This window comes from Molossus molossus, unplaced genomic scaffold (genome assembly GCF_014108415.1).
Source record: "Molossus molossus isolate mMolMol1 unplaced genomic scaffold, mMolMol1.p scaffold_m16_p_6, whole genome shotgun sequence".
Lineage (NCBI taxonomy): Eukaryota > Metazoa > Chordata > Mammalia > Chiroptera > Molossidae > Molossus > Molossus molossus.
Window position 1 is genome coordinate 95835614 of NW_023425399.1, and position 23288 is coordinate 95858901.

At 48.0% G+C, this 23288-nt stretch overlaps 1 protein-coding gene across 1 annotated transcript in view; it reads left to right on the plus strand.

Annotated features, from left to right (window-relative positions):
* The first annotated feature begins 3178 nt into the window (after nucleotides 1-3178).
* The window catches only part of SLC14A2 (solute carrier family 14 member 2), a 48716-nt gene continuing 28606 nt past the window's right edge, over nucleotides 3179-23288 (plus strand). Inside the window, exons 1-7 of the mRNA XM_036244785.1 lie at nucleotides 3179-3352; nucleotides 6683-6863; nucleotides 8302-8491; nucleotides 10393-10521; nucleotides 15271-15463; nucleotides 20086-20233; nucleotides 21516-21650. Of these exons, the coding sequence (XP_036100678.1) occupies nucleotides 3179-3352; nucleotides 6683-6863; nucleotides 8302-8491; nucleotides 10393-10521; nucleotides 15271-15463; nucleotides 20086-20233; nucleotides 21516-21650 (1150 nt within the window). The remainder of the gene's footprint in view (nucleotides 3353-6682; nucleotides 6864-8301; nucleotides 8492-10392; nucleotides 10522-15270; nucleotides 15464-20085; nucleotides 20234-21515; nucleotides 21651-23288) is intronic.

A 23288-nucleotide genomic window follows, 5' to 3' on the forward strand; every position in this document is an offset into this window, starting at 1 on the left:
TCGGATTGCCCTGTGGGGGCGAACTCTGATTGGCTGGAAGTTACTGGAGACGTGGCAAGAGTGATGGCAGCCAAAGAGTAACATTGGACACGAAGGTGTATATTCATTTTTATGATAATGGAAAAAACGATTTATTAGAAAGATAGAACAAATTTATGCTTATATGCACATTTTCCACTCCAGGGTCATGTAAGTATTTAACTTTACACACATGATTCCTTTTGATCTAAACGATGAGTATGGCAGGTAAACGAAGTTATTGTACAGATCCAGAAACTGACACACAGAGCAGTTAAGCAACTTGCCTTAGGTCTACAAGCCAAGGTCTGTAACTTCAAATGCCATTTTTTTCTATACCTTTTTATATTGAAGCATAATTAAGTACTCAGAAAAATGTGCATATTGAAAAATAATATATATTCATAAAAATGCACATATAAAGGTATAGTTCAATGGATTTTCACAAACACCTGTGTAATCAGAACTGAGATCAAGAAAGAGAATATACTCAGCACACTAGAGGTACCTCAGTTCTTTTCAAGAGGGATCAGTATAGGAAATAAATTTTTATGAAACTACTTTCAATAAATCTGGTTACTGTTTTCCATCTCCAGTTGGGAGTCTGTGGATGCAGAGGGTCAACTGTATGCATTGATCTGCAGCATTTTTTATAGAGGACTTGAGCATCCACGGATTTTGGTATCTACTAGGGTCCTAGAGCTAATCACAGTTTCCAAGAGGAAGAGCCATGACCACGGGAGGCCACCCAGGGAAGCAGAGGATCAGGTCCACCAGAAGGCAGAAAGAGATGAAGGTGTAGTTAGAGATAGAATTACTGGAGTTGGAGAGTGGAGGAGAAGGGAATATTATGTTTGACTTCTGAAGAAGCAGTTTGGAAAGGGGAGAGGACTTGTCCTTGGATGAGCACCTTTAAGAAAAGAAGACAGGACTTGGGAAGAAAACATGATGAGTTGTTTCAGTAAATTAACTTTAAGCTACTTCTAGGACATCCACATGCAAGCGTAAGCTGGCCAGTTAAGTCATTGAATCCAATGCTCAAAATTGGGCTGGAAGTACCAGTTTTTGGAGTCATGGGCATACAGACCGAGCCATGCGAGAGCTGAGTTCATCTGGGTAGGAGCATCACTAAAGAGAAGATGGGCCAGAACAGACGCTCCTCTTTACAGGAGGAGCCAGCTGAGGAGCGTGTGAAGGAGCCAGAGAGAGGATCAAGTATAAAAGCTAAAGAGAGGGGAGTGTGTCTGGAGGGATGGTCAAGTCCATGGAACAGCACTGAGTGGTGGAGTGAGTTAGGACTGAAACCAGCTTGGATTTGCCAACACAAGGGCAGCAGTAGCCAGACTATGGTGGCTAAAGAGAGAAAGAAAAATGCCCAGAGTTCACTTGAGGATGGCAAGCATAAATTTAAAATGAAAGTAGCTCACCCGGTTATGCCATGTTTCTCTAGCAATGTGCAGTCGCTTGACGAGAGCATGGGAAAGATGGGGTGTTGGGGTAACCTCACTGGGACTTCACACAATAATGAGAGAAGGGACGGAGAAGGAGCAAGGGGTTGAAAGACGAAAAATGATGGGCCATGCAATTTAAGTTAGTAAAGAAGGAAAGAAGGAGGTGGAGGTGCTGGTGGAGGTAAGGGGTTGAGGGTCTCCAGGAAGTAAAAGGACTGTAGCAGAAGGCACACTTGAGCAGCTGAGCTGTTAGTCCAGGAGGCAGTGACCAGAGGAGAAACTCAGGCTTTTGAGATTTCATCATTTGTATGATATCAAGGTCATGTGACGATTATGAAGATCAGTGGCTGAAAGGAAGAGGTAGAGCAAGTCTCCAGAGATGAGGAAGACAAGGATCTGTGAAGTCAGAGAACAAATAACAAGTTAATGTCCCTGAGGTCAGTGTCAATGCCTGAACATTGAAGTAGCTGAAAATGATTGGAGTGAAGATGAAGATAACTATTAGGAGCCCATAAAGTCTTCATTAAATGAGAGTGACCAGAACGTCAGTAACAGCAGTGAGCAGTTAGAGGGGTGGTATAAGCCTCAAAGAAGAGAGGTTTCTCCACAAGTAAGGTATATGGTAGCCTGAAAGCAACAGCAAAGAACAAGAATTCCTCTCATTGGGAGTAGAAGAAATAGACCAGATAAATGGTACTAACGCAGGCATAGAAAGAGGGACTTCACCCCCTTTGGCAAAGAGCTCTGCAATCCTTTAGCAATGTCTGCAATGGTAAGTGTAAGGAACACTGGCACTCGTGCTAGGAATATGCAATCACTGTCCTGAGATATACTGTCTTGCAACTCAAAGGAGGTAGCAAGGAGCAGTAGAGAAAATGCAGATCATATTGAGGAGGCTGTGGGCAGGTCCAAACCAAGCCTCAAAGACACAGTGATGTCAATGAAGACATAATGGAACTGGAGTAGGCCAAAGAAGAAGAGTTAAGATTACCGAATGGGAAGGGGAGAAGTACAGCGCTACCTGGGACACCAGATAGGTTGGGAAACTGAAGGCCTTGGGCAGATATTGTTCCGAAAGCAAGTCATGGCGTAAACCCTGGCCCTAGCCGTTCCACACAGATGGGGAAGGATGGCCCGCCTGGCGCACACAACTTCAAATAGATTGTAGCTGTTTCTTACTGTTTCCAAGGAAGGAAAAGAGGGAAGGAGATGAAAAGAGCACTGGGGGGCAGAGGGGAGAGAAGAGACTAGGGGTCAACTGCAAGCAATGTAGGCTCCACAGCAATTAAGAAAACAAGTTTCTCTGAGCTCCTCACTGAGTTGGAAGCCAGATCTATGTATCAAGGGAAAATATATGTATACCTGCTACCACAATAAGATAGCACAATGAACAACATAAAAGGTCAAGAAAACATATTTCAGTAATCAGAAAAAGGAGAGACATCTATTCTAATCGCACGGTCAGGGAAACCCTCACAATGGAAATGGACTTTCTTCTGGACTTGGAAGAACAGGGGATTTTGAAAGGTAAAGGTCACATGGGTGGAAGGATGGCTTCCGGCCCCTCTGGCTCACAAGCTACTGCAACGGCAGGTCCCATGTGTGTCCGGACAGACCCTGTGCCTCCGGAGGCCTCTTCCAGCCTCAGCCAAGCCCCGGGTCCTGACTCAGCTGTTCTTTCCCTTTTGTTCTCAGCGGTTGCGGGACCAATGAGCAGCCGCCCCCTGAAGGAGATGTCCGAAACCCACGGCCGTCCTCTCCTGGCAGAGCCTCTTTCCAGCAGGTACAAACTCTACGAGTCAGAGTTACCCAGCCCTACCTGGCCCTCCAGCCCCCAGGATACACACCCGGCCCTGCCCCTCCTGGAAATGCCGGAAGAAAAGGTGAGTGTTGCTCCTGGGGTGTTTCCCAGCTGGGGCTGGAGGGCGGGGGAAGAGGCTACTTTCCCAACTACCCAATGGACAGATTACATAAGCCACAGAGGGGCCACTGTTCAGGGAGATTCCGCCCCATGTCAATACATGGTCCCTCCTGGATTGGTCCTACTTGGCCTAAGACAGAGAAAATGTAGCTTGTGTGTTACATGATTTTTTTTTATCCTCACCCAAGGACATTTTTCCATTTTTTGTTCAGATAGAGTGGGAGGGAAAGAGAGGAAGAGAGAGAGAAACATCGACGTGAAAGGGACACATCCAGTGGTTGCCACCTGCACGACCCATCCAGGGCCGGGGACAAACTGCAATCAAGGTACGTGCCCTTAATGGGAACTGAACCCGGGTCTCTTTAGACTGCAGGCTGATGCTCTAACTGCTGAGCTAAACTGGCCAGGGCCATGCTACATGATTTTGAGGACAAGTAAGGAATGCACACATGCACACACCAGCCTTCCAGTCTCCAAAATATTGCCCCTTAGTCCTGCTCCCTTGAATCACCTACTGTCTCCAAAGGCAGGCTGCATCCAGCTGCTAGCCTTTAGAACTCCTTAAACACAGAAGCACGGAGGTCGCCTGGCTATAGCTACTGATACAGTTAGAGGGATACCACCCAGCAAGAACAAACCCTGGGGAGAGAGGAAAATCTGATTTCCAGAGTTGCCACACTACATTATTTAAAACATCCAGTTCTCAACAAACAATAATGAGACATCCCAAGAAACAAGAAAGTATGGAACAGGGGAAATAAAGCAGCCAACAGAAACTGTTCTTGAGGAAGCCCAGACATTAGACTTACTAGAAAAAGACTTTAGATCACCTTAAATACAATCAAGGAGCAACAACACATCTAAAGAGCTAAAGGAAAGTAACAGAAGTACTACCATCATATCTCACCAAATAGAGACTATCGATAAAGAGGAAATTATAAAAAGGAAACAAGTAGAAATTCTGAAGTTGAAAAGTACAGTAGAAGTGGAAAATGTGCTAGAGAAGCTCAATATCAGGTTGAAGCAGAGAGAAGAAAGAACGAGAAAATGTAAAGACGAGACCATTGCTGCCTTGTTTGTCTAATGACTCTTCTGAACTAATTCTGGAGTCTGTATTTTTTGTCATTTCTAGCCACTGATGTCTCTGCTCCGTTAGCCTACTGGTCAGCAAATGATTAGACAGATGTTTCTAAGGGGTCTGTGTGCATGTTGGGGTCTATCTCCCACACTCATCCAGGCAGTTTTCAACGCCACCTTCGCCTTCACTTCCTGCTGGCATAGAGACTCGAACTCAGCCAGGCGAGGAGAGCGTGGGGACTTCTCGGTTCTCCTTTGAGCATGCACACGGTCCGGTAGGACATGCAGGACATGTACTGGCCCTACACGTGCATGAGGGCTTCTAGAGTCACAGAAATATGCCCAGGCTTTTAAAAAACCCCTTTGGACTCTCCATTCCCCAGTGTATCCTTTTAAGCTTTTTGACTGGAAAAAGCTCATTGCTTTCCCCGACTGTTAGCCACCGTGTCAGGCACAGTTGCTCCCATTGCCTTTGTGGAAGAGAGAATTTGAGGTTCTTACTCCACTGCTATCCTCAAGGCATGTAAGGTTTTTTTTTGTTTTTTTTTTTATCCTCACCTGAGGACATTTTTCTATTTTTTGTTCAGGTAGAGTGGGAGGGGGAGAGAGGAAGAGAGAGAGAAACATCAATGTGAAAGGGAAACATCAAGTGGCTGCCACCCACACGACCAACCAGGGCTGGGGACAAACTGCAACCGAGGTACATGCCCTTAGCGGAAACCGAACCTGGGTCTCTCGGGACCGCAGGCCGACGCTCTAACCGCTGAACCAAACTGGCCAGGGCAAGGCATGTAAGTTTTGATGCAAGGAGGAGGTTGGAGAAATCTATAGACCATCAGTGTGCAACTGAAATATAATGTGAGCTTTCTATGTAAGTTTAAATTTCTATTAACACATTTTTTAAAGTAAAAAGAAGCAGGTAACATTAATTTTAATAATATATTTTACTTACCCTAATATATATGAATACATATAATATTGTTTCAATATATAATCAATATAAAGTATCATTGAGATAGTTTACCCATCCTTTTTTATATACTAAATCTTTCAAATTCACTTACAGCACATCTCAGGTTAGACCAGCCACACTTCAAGTGCTCGACAGCCACACATCCCGTTGACTATGGTGTTGGACAGCACAGCCTCAGAGCAGGGGGTCCTGACCAAGAGGTCCATGGGTGGAATTGAGGGAGTATGGACTTGGGCGGGATAAGTACTTTATCTCTATTCCTATTAACCTCCAACAAACGTTAGTGTTTACTTCAATTATGAATATAGAAATGAACAACAGTCACATTAGCATACCTGAGATTTTTGTCATTGTCACAGATTGGGTTCCCCTAGGAAGCTGACTTGGAGGTTTGCATACAAGAAGTTTACAGGGGTCCATGCTTACAGAGAAGGAAGGCAGGCAGCAGGGTTGGACAGGAGTTGGGCTGTGATGCAGTCACAGCAGAGGCCCCTGCCGGTTCTGTGGTGAGCGGGGGCTGGGATGGCTCCACAGAGTCGTCCTGAGTTGGAGGGCAGAGGTCCCGACACTCACTCATCACTGCTTGGGGACTATCGGAGTATTGGGTCTGCTATGCCAAGGTGTGCGTCACAGTCTTTTTTAATGTTGTAATCATTGCATTTCAATTGGTTTACTTTGTAATCCTACTTACTTCATTCATTTACATTTACATTCTATAAAGATGTCCATAGGCTTGCCAAGAAGCCAAAAGTGATCCATAGCACCAAGGGTTAAGAAAGCCTGCTATGAAGAATGTGCAGTCATCCTGGGAAGAGATGGTCTGTGTGGGGCCCTCTGGGTCCATATTAGACAGTGCATATTTTTCTTATGATCCTTTATATCAGAAAAACCTGACAACCTTCTTTATCCCCAAATGCCCCTCCTCTCAAAAAGCTGAATTATCGCCCTGGCCAGTTTGGCTCAGCGGTTCGAGCTTCAGCCCGTGGTCCAGAGAGACCAGGGTTCAGTTCCCACTAAGGGCACGTACCTCGCTCACAGTTTGTCCCCAGCCCCGGTTGGGGTCGTGTGGGTGGCAACCACTTGATGTGGTCTCTCTCACATCGATGTTTCTCTCTCTCTCTTCCTCCCTCTCTCCCTCTTGCTCTATCTGAAGATGAATGCAAAAGTGTCCACAGGTGAGGATTAAAAAGAGAAAAAAAAAAGCTGAATTATCTAATATGTTGTCATGGCTTCTCCTGAAAGGATCTCCGGTCATCCAACGAGGAGAGCCACATCGTGAAAATTGAAAAACCCAATGAAAGGAGTAAAAGGAGAGAAAGTGGAGCAGCGCCCCGGGGCTCTGCAGGCCGGGGAGGCATCAGCCTCTTCCAAGTAGTGAGCTACCTCACGGGCGAGATGAAGGAGTGCAGGAGCTGGCTGAAAGGTAAGCAAACGCCCAGGGAAGAAGCAGCTGGGCCAGGCCAGTGAGACAGCCCTCCCGAGGAGACTGCTCCCCCCCCCACCCACGGTGAGGGCTCCCACAGTTGGGGTGCTCCAGCCATGAGTTGACTCCAGATGGTCATAACATAACCCTACTAATGGGATTCCCAGGGTTTCAGAATTAAATGCATTTTGCTAATTTTATTTTATTTTTTTTAAATAAATTTTTAATTTATTTTTTTGTTACAGATATTTTACCTTTTTTACCCCATTGGCACCCCCCTCCCCACCCCATCCCTACCCCGTCCCCGGCTTAGTTGTCCATGTCCATTGGTCATGCATACATGCATATACGTTCTGTGGTTTATCTCTTCCCACTCCCCCAACCCCTCTTCTGAGGGATGTCAGTCTGTGCCCTACTTCCATGTTTCTGGGTCTACTGTATTCCTCAGACTATTATGTTCATTATATTCCGTATATAAGTGAGATCATGTGGTATTTGTCTTTTTCTACTTGGCTTCTTTCACTTAGGATAATACTTTCCAGGTCCCTCCATGTCGTCTCAAAGGATAAAAGATCTTTCTTTCTTACCGCTGCATAGTACTCCATTGCGTATATGTACCACAGCTTTTTTATCCATTCGTCTACTGATGGACACTTGGTCTGTTTCCAGGTCTTAGCTATTGTAAACAGTCATTTTGCTAATTTTAGTTCTTTGAAAGGTCTTTACTTCTTCGTGGAATAATGGAATAGATATAGGACAACTGCTGAGCTACATATGAGCGAGCCATTTTCCAAACCAGCTGATTGGTCATTCTTTTCCTAGCCATGTATTCTGTGCCAAGAAAGTGTTGGCATCACACTCTCCAATATTCCAGGGTTCTTTTCTTTCAATGTCTTCCTTCTCCTCATTTCCCTAAACTAAATGCTCCACAAACACCCCTCACCTCCCTGCCCCCACCCATACAGGCTGTCCTAGAAACCCAACCAGAGAAGGAGGCAGAATGGATGTCCCCTCTTCTGGACCTGGCTTCACCTGGGTCCTGACTCAATACTGTTGTCACAGCTGGGCTAAAATCATTACTTTCCCAGCTTTCTTTCTCCAGACTTTCTTTGCTGCTCAGATACCGGCCCTCAACTAAGTCATACAGCGCTACCCAAATGAGTTTCCTTCCCTCCCCACCCCTTCCCTTGGATCAATAAATTTCCCTTGGAGTGCTCCTGGGACTTCCTTGCCATCCAAGCCAATGGCTGGAACAGCATTAAATTGGTCTCAGCACAGTGCCTCAGTCTGTACAGCAAAAATGAACACGCACTGCAGACGGATTGCGGGGCCACTCAGAGATGGGCTGGGTGCCAGGGAAGGAGGGGAAATGCCCTGGCTCCTGCATCCTGTCTGTCTTGGTTGCCATGCCCTGCTGATGGCTCCACTTGTCTTTCAGATAAGCCGCTGGCCCTCCAGTTCACAGACTGGATCCTGAGGGGGGCTGCTCAGGTGATGTTCGTCAACAACCCTCTCAGCGGGTTCATCATCTTCATAGGGCTCCTGATCCAGAATCCCTGGTGGACGATTGCTGGGGGTCTGGGGACAGTGGTCTCGACCTTAACTGCCCTCGCCTTGAGCCAGGACAGGTGGGTTCCTTTCCATGTTGGTCTTGGGTCTTGGGGCAGACAGGTGCAGAGGTGATTACTTGAATGGTCCTCCAACCTTATCCTATCAGCCAGGCCACGGTCTCCTGAGTATCAGCTTTGAACGGGTCATTGGAGATCCTTATTGAATTAAACTGCTCCTCTGCTCACATCAGAGGAAGCGCCGAGCTCCATTTGACAGCAGAGCCTTCTGGAAACACTTCCTCTGGGGCAGGTGCAGAAGAACACTTAGGCAATTCTTCTCCTGTGGAGCTAGCAATCTAGTTGAGAGAACAGGAATAACAGGCAAGAAATGTCTCCGAATCACACAAGACAGTATGTAATGGAGAGCTCAGAGAAGGAAAACTTAAGACAGATATGCATCAGATAAAAGTCCAACTCCTCAACTTGGCTTCCAAAGCCTTCTCTAAAGGACCCACCCTACCTACTATTCACTATTACATGCGTTCCTTATTGAGCACTTTTGCTTCTGCCTATCTAATCCTACCATTCCCTCACCTCTCCTCCTCCAGGAAGCCACTCCTGATTGCCCCCGTGTACTCTGACCCTTCTTTTCTCTCTGAACAACCACAAAAAATACCTCGTTACTATGTTGGATGGTTCTCTCGTTGCTTTCTGAGTCTTCTCTCCCTGGCTATACTCTAAGCATGTTCAAGATGAGAAGTCCAGTTCAAATGTTCCATATTTCACTGCAGTGCCTGGAAAAGATTTGAGCTTCATTGCTGATAGGTCAGTACCACGTTCTACACTGTAGGTTCAAAACTCTAGGCACCTACACACACATCTTTCCGAAGAGCCACGACTTCACCACTGTTCTCAATGGACCGGTGACACAGCCACACATCCGGGTCATAACCTCCAACCACCTTCCCCCACCCCCACCCCAAGTATCACACCCCCACTATCACACCCCCACTGCTTCGGAGATTGTGCTCTACAGATAGTCACTCAGGTCAGCGACACTGTTGCTGCAGTGTCCTGCTGGACGTGATCCTGACGAAGATCCTGTGCGCACTGGGGTTGAACCTCGTCATATAGTCTCGATGGGCAGAGCAGGGGGTAAGGTAGTGGGTTTCCCTTTGACAGCCAAATCCAGAGGCCACCAGAGTCCCGGTGGAGAGTGTTCTGGGGGAACACTCTCCACAGGGAAGGGCAGCTGTGGAGGCAGCCCCTAGAGTTCCCCCGAATTTTGTCTCCCTGGGTTCCCTCACTTTATCCCCACTGCCCCTGGTATACCCAGGCACGGAGGCTGCAGGGCCTCGCCAGCATGGGCCAACCGCCTTTGCTTAGTTTGTCTGAAGCAGCTGGTATGTAAAACAAAAAACACTCCAATTTCTAACACTGAACACAAATGGAAAAATATAGAGAAAATGCAAGCACAATGAAAAATAATGATTTTCCCAAAACACGGGTTTCTGCTCCTCAGAGAGTTATTCTAGTCCTAAAGAGATTCTGAACACCAGTCAGTGGTCTTCCCTGCCACCCCTCTTCTTCCCAGCCCCCCCGTCTGCAGCTGCCCCTGGCCTCCATCCCATCAACCCCCCCACACACACACACTCACACACACTCACACACACACTCACTCATAACTCCCTGGTGACACCCCGCAGGTTTCTTTGATTTTCCTCCATATGTAGCAACCTGAGACCCCCGCTGAGAAGAAGAGTTTACACACAGAGAAGACAAAAGTGCATAATTTAATTCTACATCAGCAAAGGTAGTTCACGTGTGTGGGTGTGTGCATGCGTGTGTGTGTGCATTTAAAAAGGTGCCGGCAGCTATGTGATTGGCCAACATTCATCGAATAAACTGACTTTTTTCTGTGAGTAGCAGGAGGGAGGGACCACTGAATTCAAACGCAGAATAATTCTGTTTCACCCCAGGTCTGCCATCGCCTCCGGACTCCATGGGTACAATGGGATGCTGGTCGGACTGCTATTGACCGTGTTCTCCAAGAAGCTTGACTATTATTGGTGGCTTCTGTTTCCTGTGACCTTCACCGCCATGGCCTGGTGAGACACCTCATTCTTTCTGCTCACAGACCCACACAGCCCCCGAACCACTGTCTTACACTGGATGGGGACATGCACCATCACGGGCTGTGTCTTCATAGTCAAGCTGGGTTATCTTGAAAGATACTGTGGAAGTCCATGAGTTTAGTTGTAGTGGAGAGGATCGTGGTAGAAGCTGGAGTGACAGGGACCCTTTAAAGCAACAAAGCATCACATGTTTGGTCTTGTGTTGATATTCTTCCCTGTGTGATGGGCTTCATAAGAAAGGTTGACATGTACTGAGTATCCCCTGCATGCATAGTGCTAAGCAGAGTAAGGCTATTATTGTCTCACCTTTACAGAAGGAAAGACCAAGACACACAGAGGTTATGTAACTTGTCACCAGGTCATACTCTGTAAAAGTGATCAGTGCTGGCCTTCTGAACCCAGAGCCTGCGCTATTTCCTTTTAATTTATCTTTATTGTTGAAAGGATTACAGATGTCCCTCCTTTTTTCCCCCACTGACTCTCTCCTCCCCTCTCCCGCCCCACCCCCTGCCCTCACCACACTGTTGTCTGTGTCCATTAGTTATGCATATATGTATATCAGTTCTTTGGTTTATCTCTTCCCGCCCTCTATCCCTCGTCCCTCTGTGGTTTGTCAGTCTGTTTCCTACTTTCACATCTCTGGATCTATTTAGTTCGTCACTTTATTTTGTTCATTAGATTCCACGAATAAGTGAGATGACGTGGGACTTGTCTTTGTCTGGCTTATTTCGCTTAGCATAATGCTCTCCAGGTCCCTCCATGTCGTCTCAAAGGATAAGAGATCTTTCTTTCTTACGTCTGCATAGTGTCCCATTGTGTATATGTACCACCGCTTTTTGATCCACTCATCTATTGATGGACACTTGGGCTGTTTCCAGATCTTAGCTATTGTAAATAGTGCTGCTACAAACATAGGGGTACATATATTCTTTCTGATTGGTGTTTCAGGCTTCTTAAGGTATATTCCTAGAAGTGGGATCACTGGGTCAAATGGCAATTTCACTTTTAATTTTTTGAGGAAACACCAGTGTTTTCCATAGTGGCTGTACCAGTCTGCATTCCCACCAGCAGTGCACTAGAGTCCCCTTTTCTCCACACCCTCGCCAGCACTTGTTGTTTGATGATTTGTTGAGGCAGCCGTTCTGACAGGTGTGAGGTGATACCTCATAGTCATTTCAATTTGCATCTCTCTGATGATTAGTGACAGTGAGCATTTTGCAGAGCCTGTGCTATTGAACCCCACACTACATGGTAATCATCTATCCTCTGACCTAATCAAGATCCAAAAGCTAAAAACTCACTTGCGATAGAAGCATAAAGTTTTCCTGGACCGGAACATCTATATTTAAAATACAGAGTCTTGGATGAGAAGCATCCATTGAGATCTTACCGTGAAGTCACTCATTTTGCAGAAGGAAGAGAAACTCAAGGTGGGAGGGTATCAAGAAACATCCACTGAGTGCAGGGTGTGCGAGGCCTTCACTCCCAGGAGCCTTAGCGCCCTGGCACCGCGGAGGCCTGAGTGCCCGTGGGCACCTGGAGCACGCCCGCCGTCACGCAGAGGCAGGAAGCCTGGGACAAGCCCTGTCCCCAACCCCTGTGCTCACCTCCCCTCCGATACGCTGACTGATTTTTAACATCTCTAAGAAGTAAATGTCTTTCTTTGATTTCAAAGTCTAGAGTTACTAAAAGCAGTTCGTTTAATTTACTTTAAGTACTATTCCATTACTTTTTAGTAGTGCTTGCAAATAAATTACTACATTAAGCATTCTGGGCAATTTATGTTTTTTCTCAGGGCTTCTTTCTTAATCTATCAGGACAAACAGCTAAAGCAGTTATTTCCGTGGGGAGTTCCCTAATGTCCCCTGCAGGCCCCGTGTAAGGAGTAGGAGGACTTGTCTTCATTTGAATACATTTGGTTATAACTGCATAGAAGAAGCCGCTGGGCACAGCTCCTCAGCCACGTCGCACTGGGTGGCAGTGTGTCTCCAGGGCCCCCGCCCCACCTGTACTTCCCAATTTTAAAGATACAGCACCACTGAGCACCCTACTCTGGGCTGAGCTCTGTGCTGCTGCCATAGCTGTTCACTCAGCTCACGTTGTGCTTGGAATCCAATCCTCAGGGTAGACATTAGTAGTGTCATTTTCCACGTTTATCCAGCAAAGGTTTGCTGAGTGCCTGCTATTTGCAGCGACTGTTCTAGGTACTGGGCATTGTTGTGAGCAAGAGAAGGTCTCCATCCTCTTAGAGCTTACATTTTTCTTGGCAAAGATAGAAGTAAATTCATGAACTGTTTAATTAAAAAGATCGTTTCAATGTGTGAGAAGTGCTTTGAGGAAAGCAAACTGAAGCAAGGGGAACAGATTCCGGATTTGGATGTCAGGAAGGCCACTTTGCAGAGGGGTGTTTGTCCTGGATGATAAGATGGCACCTGCCATTTGAAGGTCTGGGTGAAGGATGCTGTGGGCAGAAGCAGCAGCATGGGCTAGGACCCCCACTGGAGAAGTGTGATTTGCTCATCAGGGCTGAAACCCTGGGTGGAGGAGGAGGGGCAGGAGGTGAGTGCAGACGTAGATGATGGCCAGACCCCATACACCTCGTATGTCCAGTGAGCCTTTGGATTTTCATTACAGCTGTGATGGGACCCAGTTAAAGGGTTTTAAGCAGCAGGGTGATTGGATGTGGTTTCAATTTAAACAAATCATTCTGCTTGCAGTGTGGAGAATGGATTTTAAGTGGACAAAAGTAAATTCTTGAGGCATAGTTAGGAGTTTGCTACAATAACCGACAAGAGATGACAGTGGTTTGAACTAGGCTGATGTCCAGGAAGGTGGTGAGAAGTGGATGGGCTTGGGTATATTTCGAGGAAGGTAGAGTCAACAGGACTTCTTGAAAGACTATGGAGTATGGAGGTTGTAGGGGATGACTCCAATACTTTTATAATTTGCCTGAGCTCCTGGTTGATAGAAAAGACTAAGAAAAACATTAGTGATTGGAGGCAGGGTGCAAATTTAGGGTTCTGTTTGGACATATTAAACTTTCAACTTCCAAGTAGAGAAGTTGAGTCAGTCACTGAATGTGCAAATCTAGAACTTAGTGATATGGTCAAGATTTGGAAGGAAGAAACATATAGAAGATATTTTTGTCCTTGGGACTAAAGGCATTACCCAGAAAGAGAAGATTTAGCAAAGAGAGAGAAAAAAATCCAAGAGAGAGTCGTAGGATCTTCTAATGTTTAGAAGTTGGCAGACAAGGGGAAGAGCTGCTGACAGAGCATTGTGAAGGAGCAGAGAGAAAACCAAGGATGTGCAGCGTATTGGCAACCCAGATAGGAAGTGTTTCGGTCCAGTCACAGGGTCCGGCAGTCAAATGAAGGGGGCAGGGAATGACCATGGATTTGGCAAAGAGATGTCACTGGTGAACTGGCTGAGAGGCACCTCCACGGCATGTGGAGAGAGTTCCGATGGAGTGGGTGTAGGAGAGAGTGTGAGTAGAAAGATGGGGGGTAGCTAAAATAGACAATAGTCTGAGGAGTACTGCTGTGAACAGAAACAGAGGAAAAAAGGCAATAACTGAGTAGACATCAGATTCAAGGAGGAGGGTTTTTAAAGGTCAAAGATACTAGAAGACGTTTGTGTGTTTACGAGAATGATCCAGAGAAACAGGAGAGAGAGAAGAGAACTACAGGCGGGAAATCTTTGAAGCAGGTTGGACACCAAAGTGCAAGGGAACGAACGAGCCTGATGAACGGGCAGAAACACTTCTATCCTCTGAAAAACGCCGAGGGGGCTGTGTGCACACAGGGCAGTCGGAGTGTGGATCTTGTGGTTGGGAGAGTGAGGCCTCTCTCCTGATTTCTGTTTTGTTAATGAAGTACAGCAAGGTGGGCAGCCGAAACTGAAGGGAAACAGGCATGAAGATTTGAGGAGAAAGGAGGGAATGTGAAATAATTGTCTCGGCAAGCTGGAGAGTTAATTTGCTAGGGGTTTTCGGGCAGTCTTAAATGCCCATTTGTGATTCATAGTCATTAATTAAAAGTAGACCAGTCAACCCAATCACGTGATTTCATGTTTTGTCCTGAGCTCCCTGAGTGTGGAAGATGTAGTGTCTTAGGTGTTTAGGGTGTCTGGTCCCTTCAGAGGAAACTAAAGCTAAGGAAGATTAATTACCTAATGTTGCTCACTCAGCCTCTGGTTAGAATTTGCACCTAGCTCCCTCTTTCTCCAAAACCTATGTTCTTTCCAAGGAAGAGGCCAAGAAGAGAGAGAATACCAACAGCTCATGGTCTCATTTCTGCATGTTGGCTCCCAGAGTAGCTCCAAATACTTGCACAGAATCCAAACCTGTGTCACCTATGTGTGTCCCAGAAGGGCCAGACTCCTAAAACATGCATCTTGATGATCCAAAGGTGATATATGATATCTTTACACATTACATTTTGTTTACCTTTCTTGACTAACAAGGAAATATTTAGGTTATACTATAAAGCGTTCTATTCCAGACAAGTTTGTCTTACTTTTAAATTCTGTTTCTCAAAGGTGCAGCCTTAAATTGACCACCCTCTTCCCAGCCGCAGGCCAACGGACTACTAGACTCTCAAGAGAGCCAGGAGGACTGTGCCCGGGAGAGTGGAGAGTAAAGGGCACAGGGGCCAGAGCTGATGAGACGCTGCAGACTTGAGAATGAGCACAGTGATTAACCCTTCGTTCTTCCCTCTGCAGCCCAGTTCTCTCCAGTGCCCTGACTTCCATCTTCAGCAAGTGGGACCTCCCAGTCTTCACGCTGCCCTTCAACATCGCAGTCACCCTGTACCTGGCGGCCACGGGCCACTACAATCTCTTCTTCCCCACGACACTGGTAGAGCCCGTGTCTGCAGTGCCCAACATCACCTGGACGGAGATTGAAGTGCCCTTGGTAAGTTACCCCCTGCTTCCACCACAGACCTTCTCAGTAACCGGTTTGTGCCTCACCCATCTCTCGGTGTCTCCAGATGCCCCTCCCTCAGATGATGGGTCTTGGGGAGAAGAGGACAGGAAAGGGTCTCTTGCCACCTTCGCATGTTTTGACAACAAACCTTTACTGCAGACCTCATCTGTGCCAAGCACTTGTTCAGACACTGGAAGACTTGGGGACAGCGACATCTCTGCTTTAGCGAGGCCTACACTCTACACAGAGAAACAGATGACAAACGAGACTCCATGACAGGTGGTGGGATTGAGGGAGAATATTACATAGATGGGAGTTGGGTAAAAAAAAGCAAGACACTAAAGAAACGTTTAAAATTGGGATTGAAAAGATATTAGCAGTAGAATGGAAGGTGAATTTTCGTGCGCTTTCCATTTCATTGTTTCTCAAGCAGAGGTGGTTTTGGCCTCCTGGAGACAGTAGGCGGTGTCTGGAGACTCTTTTCATTGTCAAGACTGTTGGGGGGCAGCGTGCTACCAACGTTTAGTGAGCAGAAGCCAGGGACGCTGCTGAACATCCCACCATGCCCAGGGCAGCCCCTCCCATAACAAACACTATCCAGTCCAAAGTGTCAATAACGCCAAAGCTGAAAAACCTTGTTTAGTGTCCTACTATCACAAATGTACATATTCATTTATTCTACTGATCTCTAGATAGCCTAGATGCAGGGATATAATAGACATCTAATGTAAGATAAAATCTGTAGAATTGTAAAATTTGGCCTTGTTCACAAACCTTGAGATAGCTAACAGCTACCACTAAGGCAAGTTTATTATGCATTAAATGCTATTCTGGCCCTGGCCAATTTGGCTCAGCGGTTAGAACGTTGGCCTTTGGTCCAGAGAGACCCAGGTTTGGTTCCCGCCACTAAGGGCACGAATCTCGGTTGCAGTTTGTCCCCGGCCCTGGTTGGGTCATGTGGGTGGCAGCCACTCGATGTGTCCCTCTCACGTTGATGTCTCTCTCTCTCTCTCTCTCTCTCTCTCTCTCTCTTCCTCTCTCTCCCTCCCACTCTATCTGAACAAAAAATGAAAAAAATAAACAAATAAATAATTGCTGTTCTAAGCCCTTCCCTTAATAACTCATTTAACTCTCATAAAAACCCCACACTACAAGTCCTGTCATCATACCCACTTCACAGATGAGAAGAGCCTGACACAGAGCCCGGGCGTTGACCCACCACCCGCTGTGTCCACGCAGGACCGGCGCTTGCTGGGACGATCACAGTGAGACAGCCCCTCTGCTTCTCAGCGCGGTCTGCCCTCTCTTAGTTCCTTTCAGTGTTGGAGTGTTCTTTACAGTCCTCAGAAATCTCCCTTTATTTTCACCCCTTAGTTCTGGCTGTCTTTCTTACAGTAATTTAGAATATTGTTTCCATGATCACCTTTTTTTTTTAAATCCTCACCCAAGGATATTTTTCCCATTTATTTTCAGATAGAGTGGCAGGGAGGGAGGGAGAGAAACATCGATGTGAGAGAGACACATCAACTGATTGCCTCGCGCATGACCCCGACCAGGGCCGGGGACCAAACCACAACCGAAGTACACGCCCTTGACTGAAATCAAACCCGAGACTCTTTGGTCCACAGGCCAATGCTCTAACTGCTGAGCCAAACCAGCCAGGGCTCACCTTTTTAATATTTGAAAACACGACTTAAGTCCTCAAATATTGTTTGCGTTATCTGATTTCTGAGCCCTCCCCCCCCCGCCTCGCCTGTAGTCTGGATGAGCTTGAACTTCGGGGTGGCCTGTTGTTGGGTGTGCAGCTGCAGGCCACCGCACTGGGGCGGGGTGGACAGCGCAGGTCCTCCAGGGACAGACACACTACATCTAACCCTGCCGGGAAAGGAAAGGCACCGCCCCTCGTGGCAAACACTGCTGCCAACAGTACCAACCTCTTTTAAGGTTTCTGTCTCTCTAAAGTTTTGTCTGGGGCCGGGGCTACAGTAGGATCAGAGGCAGGGTTAGGGCCGAAACAAGGAAACAGGAAAGACAGAAGACTGCGTGGGAGGGCAAGCCCACCCTCTAGAATAGAAACCGGCTGGGGTAGAGGCGGGGACAAAACTAACTGATAGAATCATCAGTGATCAGCCATCTGCCCTTGGGGACAGGCCCACTGTCTCTGCACTCTACCCATGAGGCATTGCCGGAAAGAAAGCCCCCCGCATCCTGTGCTGTGCGGTTGGCCAGTCCAGCCCTGGGGGGCCCAGCATGGGAAGGACCACAGAGAAGACAGGCCTCTCACTCATGTTGGAAATAAGCAGTGAGGACGCGGGCGGACCCAAAGCCATGCACCTGAAACCCCAGCTCACGCTCTGAGCTCCCACCACGGCACCACTCTGACCGCAGGCTCCTCTTCCCCTCCATCCAGACCTGAGTTTGGAAGAGTGCTGCCATTTCCCTCTTCCTCTTTAAAACAATGGGGGGAGTGACTTCCGTTTTTGTCGAACAGGCTGGTTGTTGCTGCATGAGGGTTATCCGGGTATGAGGAGGCTGGTGCTCAGTGAATTTCCACTGCACACCTGACCGCGCTCACACCGGGGTGCGCGCTGCGCCGGAGCAGCGTGGAGGGGCGCGGGCGGCCTGGGGCCACAGTTCACCAGGCTAACATATGGGCCCCCGGGGAGGAAGCGGCCTTCTCGGTCCAGGCTCCATTCCAAGGCGGCATGTTCGCTCATTCCTCTCATTCCTGACGGCTGGGGCTTACAGCCTGTGTTCCCAGATGGCGAGGTGGGAGCCGATCCCCCCGGCGCCCTGCATTCCTCGGACATTGGGAAGTCGCGGAATATTTATGGAGTAGATTTCCAGCCTGTTCCCCCCCTGATGCTGAGTTCCCTGGACTGGTGCAAAGTGTTTTCAGGGCTCCTTTAAATAACCCAGGTCCCCTACCCTGTCACTCCTTGCACAAGTCTTTGGGCCTGGCCCAAACAGTGCTGGGTTATAAAAGACCACCTATTCAGAGACAAGGGTAGACAACGCTTAAAAACGCTCAAAGAAATCAGACTAACTGCAGAATTCAATCAAGTTGTTAAAAAGCACAAAATGTCACCAATGGGAGAAAGACAGTTAACTCCCAACATCTACAGTAGGTTATCAATAACGAACCCATTGGTCCCCAAACTCTGTTGCACATTAGAAACCCCTGAGGCCCCGGTCATGCTGCATACCAGTTAAATCAGGAAGTCTGGGGAGGAGCCAGGCATCAATATTGTTTTTAAAGATCTTTAAGTGATTCCAATGTACACAGAGTTTAGAAACCACTGAGCTAATTAACATGTAGTTATTATTTATTTATTTTTTTGCTCTCACTTGAGGACATTTTTGCATTCATCTTCAGATAGAGCGGGAGGGAGAGAAGGAGGAAGTGAGAGAGAGAAACATCGATGTGAGAGAGACACATCGAGTGGTTGCCACCCACATGACCCCAACCGGGGCCAGGGACAAACTGCAACTGAGGTATGTGCCCTTAGCGGGAACTGAACCCAGGACTCTCCAGTCCACAGGCGGAAGCTCTAACCGCTGAGCCAAACTGGCCAGGGCTAACGTGTAGTTATTAAGCACCTACTATGTACCCAGCCATAAGGGAGCCGTGTCCTCAAAGAGGTCGTATGACCTGGTAGTAAGAAAAGAGTTTACAGAACTGTAAGACCATCTGCTAGGGCAGCCTCCTCACGACAGAGCAGGGCACCAAAGCCCAGAATGAGGAGGTGACATGCCCGTGGTCACACAGGACCTTGTGTAGTGCCCCACTGCAAGCTGGAGACTTCAACCCCCCAGGCCAGGGCTCTCCCTACCCTGCCAATCTCCCTCCCTTCCTTTTTGCCCTCAAAGGACAGCCAGAACATGGGTGATTCCCCTTGAGTAGAAAAAGGCCATCTGACATCACTGCCAAAGAACCATCTTCAATTCCAACATGATCAAATGACACTCAGCTCAGGGGCAGTGGGCTTCGTGTTCTCCAGACGTTCTCCACACTACTTTCTCCAATGCTGGATGCTCTCCCACAGCAGGGGGTGCCTCCTCCTCCTTCCCGGGGCCTCGAACCCAGGTTAGCTCTGCATGTGCAGCAGACACCAATAAACTAGGGGTCAAGCTCAGAGGCTGTAGCCTGGGCTTGGCCACCAATATGCTGAGTTACCTTTGGTACAATCATTCATCAAATGTCCTAGAATATTTCCAATAGTCCTGAAATATTTCTAGGATTTCAGAAGGTCTAGAGGAATCTCATAGTGCCCTGAAACCCCCAATGACAGTCTAGAGAGGAGGAGTCCTCCGGTTCCCTCAAAGCAGAAGCCATGTGTCCCTCAGAAACACCCTGCCTGGCCCCTGTGTTGGGGAGCCCTGTCTGGCTTCGCATGAAGGATGCTCAGATGCCTGCTAGGTGGTGGAGTGAGAAGCTATTTGTTCCAGCTCATGCTCTCCCATCTCTCACATGCTGGAGGGCACAGCCATACTCCCGTTCCACCCCATTACCCGCCCACCACCCCAGGAATGGCTCAAGCCTGGCCCCGAGGTCTGGTCTTTGCATTATCAGCCTGCATTCCAGTGACCTGGATCTATTTACTTTGCAGCTGCTGCAAGCCATCCCTGTCGGAGTCGGCCAGGTGTACGGCTGCGACAATCCCTGGACGGGCGGCGTGTTCCTGGTGGCTCTGTTCATCTGCTCTCCACTCATCTGCTTGCATGCAGCCATTGGCTCAATCGTGGGGATGCTGGCAGGTAGGACAGGGCCCCTCTCTGCCGGGATCATTTTCCTAAGGTCGTTCTCACGCACACACAACAAATATTCTAGACGCACTATCTCCACTGGAGTTTTTAAACATTATCAGGGGTAGGGACTTTCTGGACTCTCCAAAGGGAGCAGATGGAAGCAGCGGGACATATGGAGAAATGCCAGGGGGATGAAGACCGCTTGGCCTACAGACTGAGCCCCAAGGAGCTGAAGGGTGGGGCAAGGGGGTGGGAGCAGAAGCTGACCCGGTAGGGGCATAAGTGAGCTGACACTTTGACATTTCGAGTAAGCTGAAAGAAAAAATTTCCCAAAAATTGTATTGGCAAATGATTTAATATTCCTACATATATGCATATATATATACACACACACATCTATATATGTGTGTGTAGATAATAGTGTCAGAAATCGGAGTTCCGGGCATTGGGAACAGGAAGCTGTTAACATATCCCGTTATTTCTCAAAAATAGCTTAGAAGCAGAACTTATTTTTTTAAAATTACCTGGAAAAAAATTTCAAACTTATCAAAACTAAGAGTAGCACAAGAAGCACCCATAGCCCTGACCAGTCTGGCTCAGCGGTTAGAGCGTCGGCCTGCGGACCAAAGAGTCCCGGGTTCAATTCCAGCCAAGGGCACGTACCTCGGTTGCAGTTTGTCCCTGGACCTGGTTGGGGTCGTGTGGGAGGCAACCAATCGATGTGTCTCTCTCACATCGATGTTTCTCTCTCTCTCTCTTCTTCTGTCCCTCCCTCCCACTCTATCTGAAGATAAATGGAAAAATATCCTCGAGTGAGGATTAAAAAAAAAAAGATGCACCCATAATTTTTTACCCAGATTCACCAACTGTTCACATCCTACCCATTTGGCTGTACCATTTCTCTCTCCATATATCTGTGTGTGTACATTCATACCTTTTCTCAACCATTTGAAGCACAACCTTTTCCAGTGAAATCTTTCTCACTAAAAACACAGCTTCCCTGGCCAAAGAGAGGGCCTGGAGCCCCATGGCCTTGGCAACCCTCACCCTGGAAGTAGTCATACATCTGTGTGAAATCTTTGCAAAACAGTTTGGAAACCATAGCTCTCTTCCCATTGTTGGTTTCCAAGGACCAGACGCCATCTGTAGAGGCTCCTTTGAGGGGTAGGGGTTGGGGGGTGAAAGTGGGCAATGGCTGGAGTGAGGCCACCCTGAGTCCCAGCACCAGCCCCAGGGTGGCCTTTGTGCTTTGACCCAGAACCAGCCAGAAACACCACACCTTGTCCCACAGCCCTGACAGTGGCCACGCCCTTCGAGATGATCTACCTGGGCCTCTGGAGTTACAACTGCGTCCTCTCCTGCATCGCCATCGGCGGCATGTTCTACGCCCTCACCTGGCAGACCCACCTGCTGGCCCTCGTCTGCGGTGGGTATTTGGGAAAGCTGAGAACGAAGCCACCCTGCTATTCTGTCCTCCCCCACCCCCGCCCTTGGTGATGTGAAACCCATGGTGACCACCCATCAGAAGTGAGCACCAGTGATAGCAGGACAGCGGCTTGGGTGTTTCACAGCTGGGGGACCTGAGGTTCCTCCTCTGTCCAATGGAGCCACACCCACTAGTACTGCTGTGTAGTCACACCGCGTGGGGAAGTTCACGAGGAAGTCACGCGTGCGCGTCCTCGCACTCTGATGACAGCATTCTCGCTCTCCACTACTCTTCATTCAACAATGACCTGTAGGGCACCACTAAGTGCCAGGCCCCAGGCAGGGCATGGAGGACACAGTGGTGTCTGCATCCTCGCAAAGACATGGTCTAGCAGAAGAGAAGTCATTGCACAAGTAGTAAGATCATCATGTCTAAATAAGATTGTCGAAAAGATCTCGCGAGATGGTGTACCTGGGAGCACGGGGAGCTCCCAGCTAAGAAAACTATAACGTAGCTCTATGGAAGTGGAGTAAGGAGAGAACGCTGTGTCTAAAGAGAAATCGGCCACTGTCCTTATATCTGCACTCAGCACCATGCTCTGTGCTACATAAACATATGCACTCCCTTAATTCTCCCCAAATCACTGCCAGGCATATATGGTCAACCCACTTTACAGATGAAGACATGAGACCCACGGGGGTTAATGAACCTAGAACTCAACTATTAATGGCACAAGCAGGATTCAAACCCAGTCCCATCTTTCCACCAGCCTTCCCTCCCTGGTTTGCTTACCTTCTCTGGAAACAGCAGGATTTTAATAAGCAAAACTAGAGACAGGCAAAGGGCAGAATAGCATCCAGAGAGCTTTCCTTTTGTTTTCTCCCACTTCACAGTGGAAAAGCTAAGGGACTTCCATGTCCCCCCTCAGCAGCCAGCGCAGAGGTGCACATGGAGACAGTGAGCTCAGTAAACATTCGTTAAAAGAGCACCAGGTGTTTTGAGGCTCAGACTGTGACTGCCTTTGGCCTTCAGAGAAGTGGCAGCTAACCTGTGGCTGGAGCCCTGGGAAGGCTTCAGAGGGACACTGAGGTGTATCTCAGCACTTTCAGGGCAGGATTTGGATAGGCAGAGAGGGGTGAGGGTGTTCTGGACAGAGAAACAGAGAGAGCAAAGGGGCAGAGGCAGAAGGAGCTGGTCCAAAGGCACCAGGGGTGTAGCAGAGCTCCCTGAACTTTTCTGAGGCCCCACATCCTGTGGTTGAATCCAGGTGCCTCGCTCCTAGGGATGAGCTCAGAGACCCAGTAAGGTCCAGCTCTGATGGGACTTGATGAGGATCCAACAGCATCATGGTTGCTCAGAATCTTGGACAGGAGGGGCCTTGTCTGGAGCTCATATGGTCAGACCACTCACCCCTAGACAAGTAATCACCCAGCAATCCACCCTGTGCTAGATCATGTCCAAAGTCACTGTGGACGAGCAAAAGATGCTTAATGACCCTCACTCTATGCAAGGCCACCATAGAAGTGGGAGGGGATAAAAGGATATGTAAGCTTTATTTTGTGTCCTCAGAGAATACATAGTCTGGTGGGAGATGGGCCACATGTCAAGATGTGGTATAGATACTGAGGCTGCTGGAGA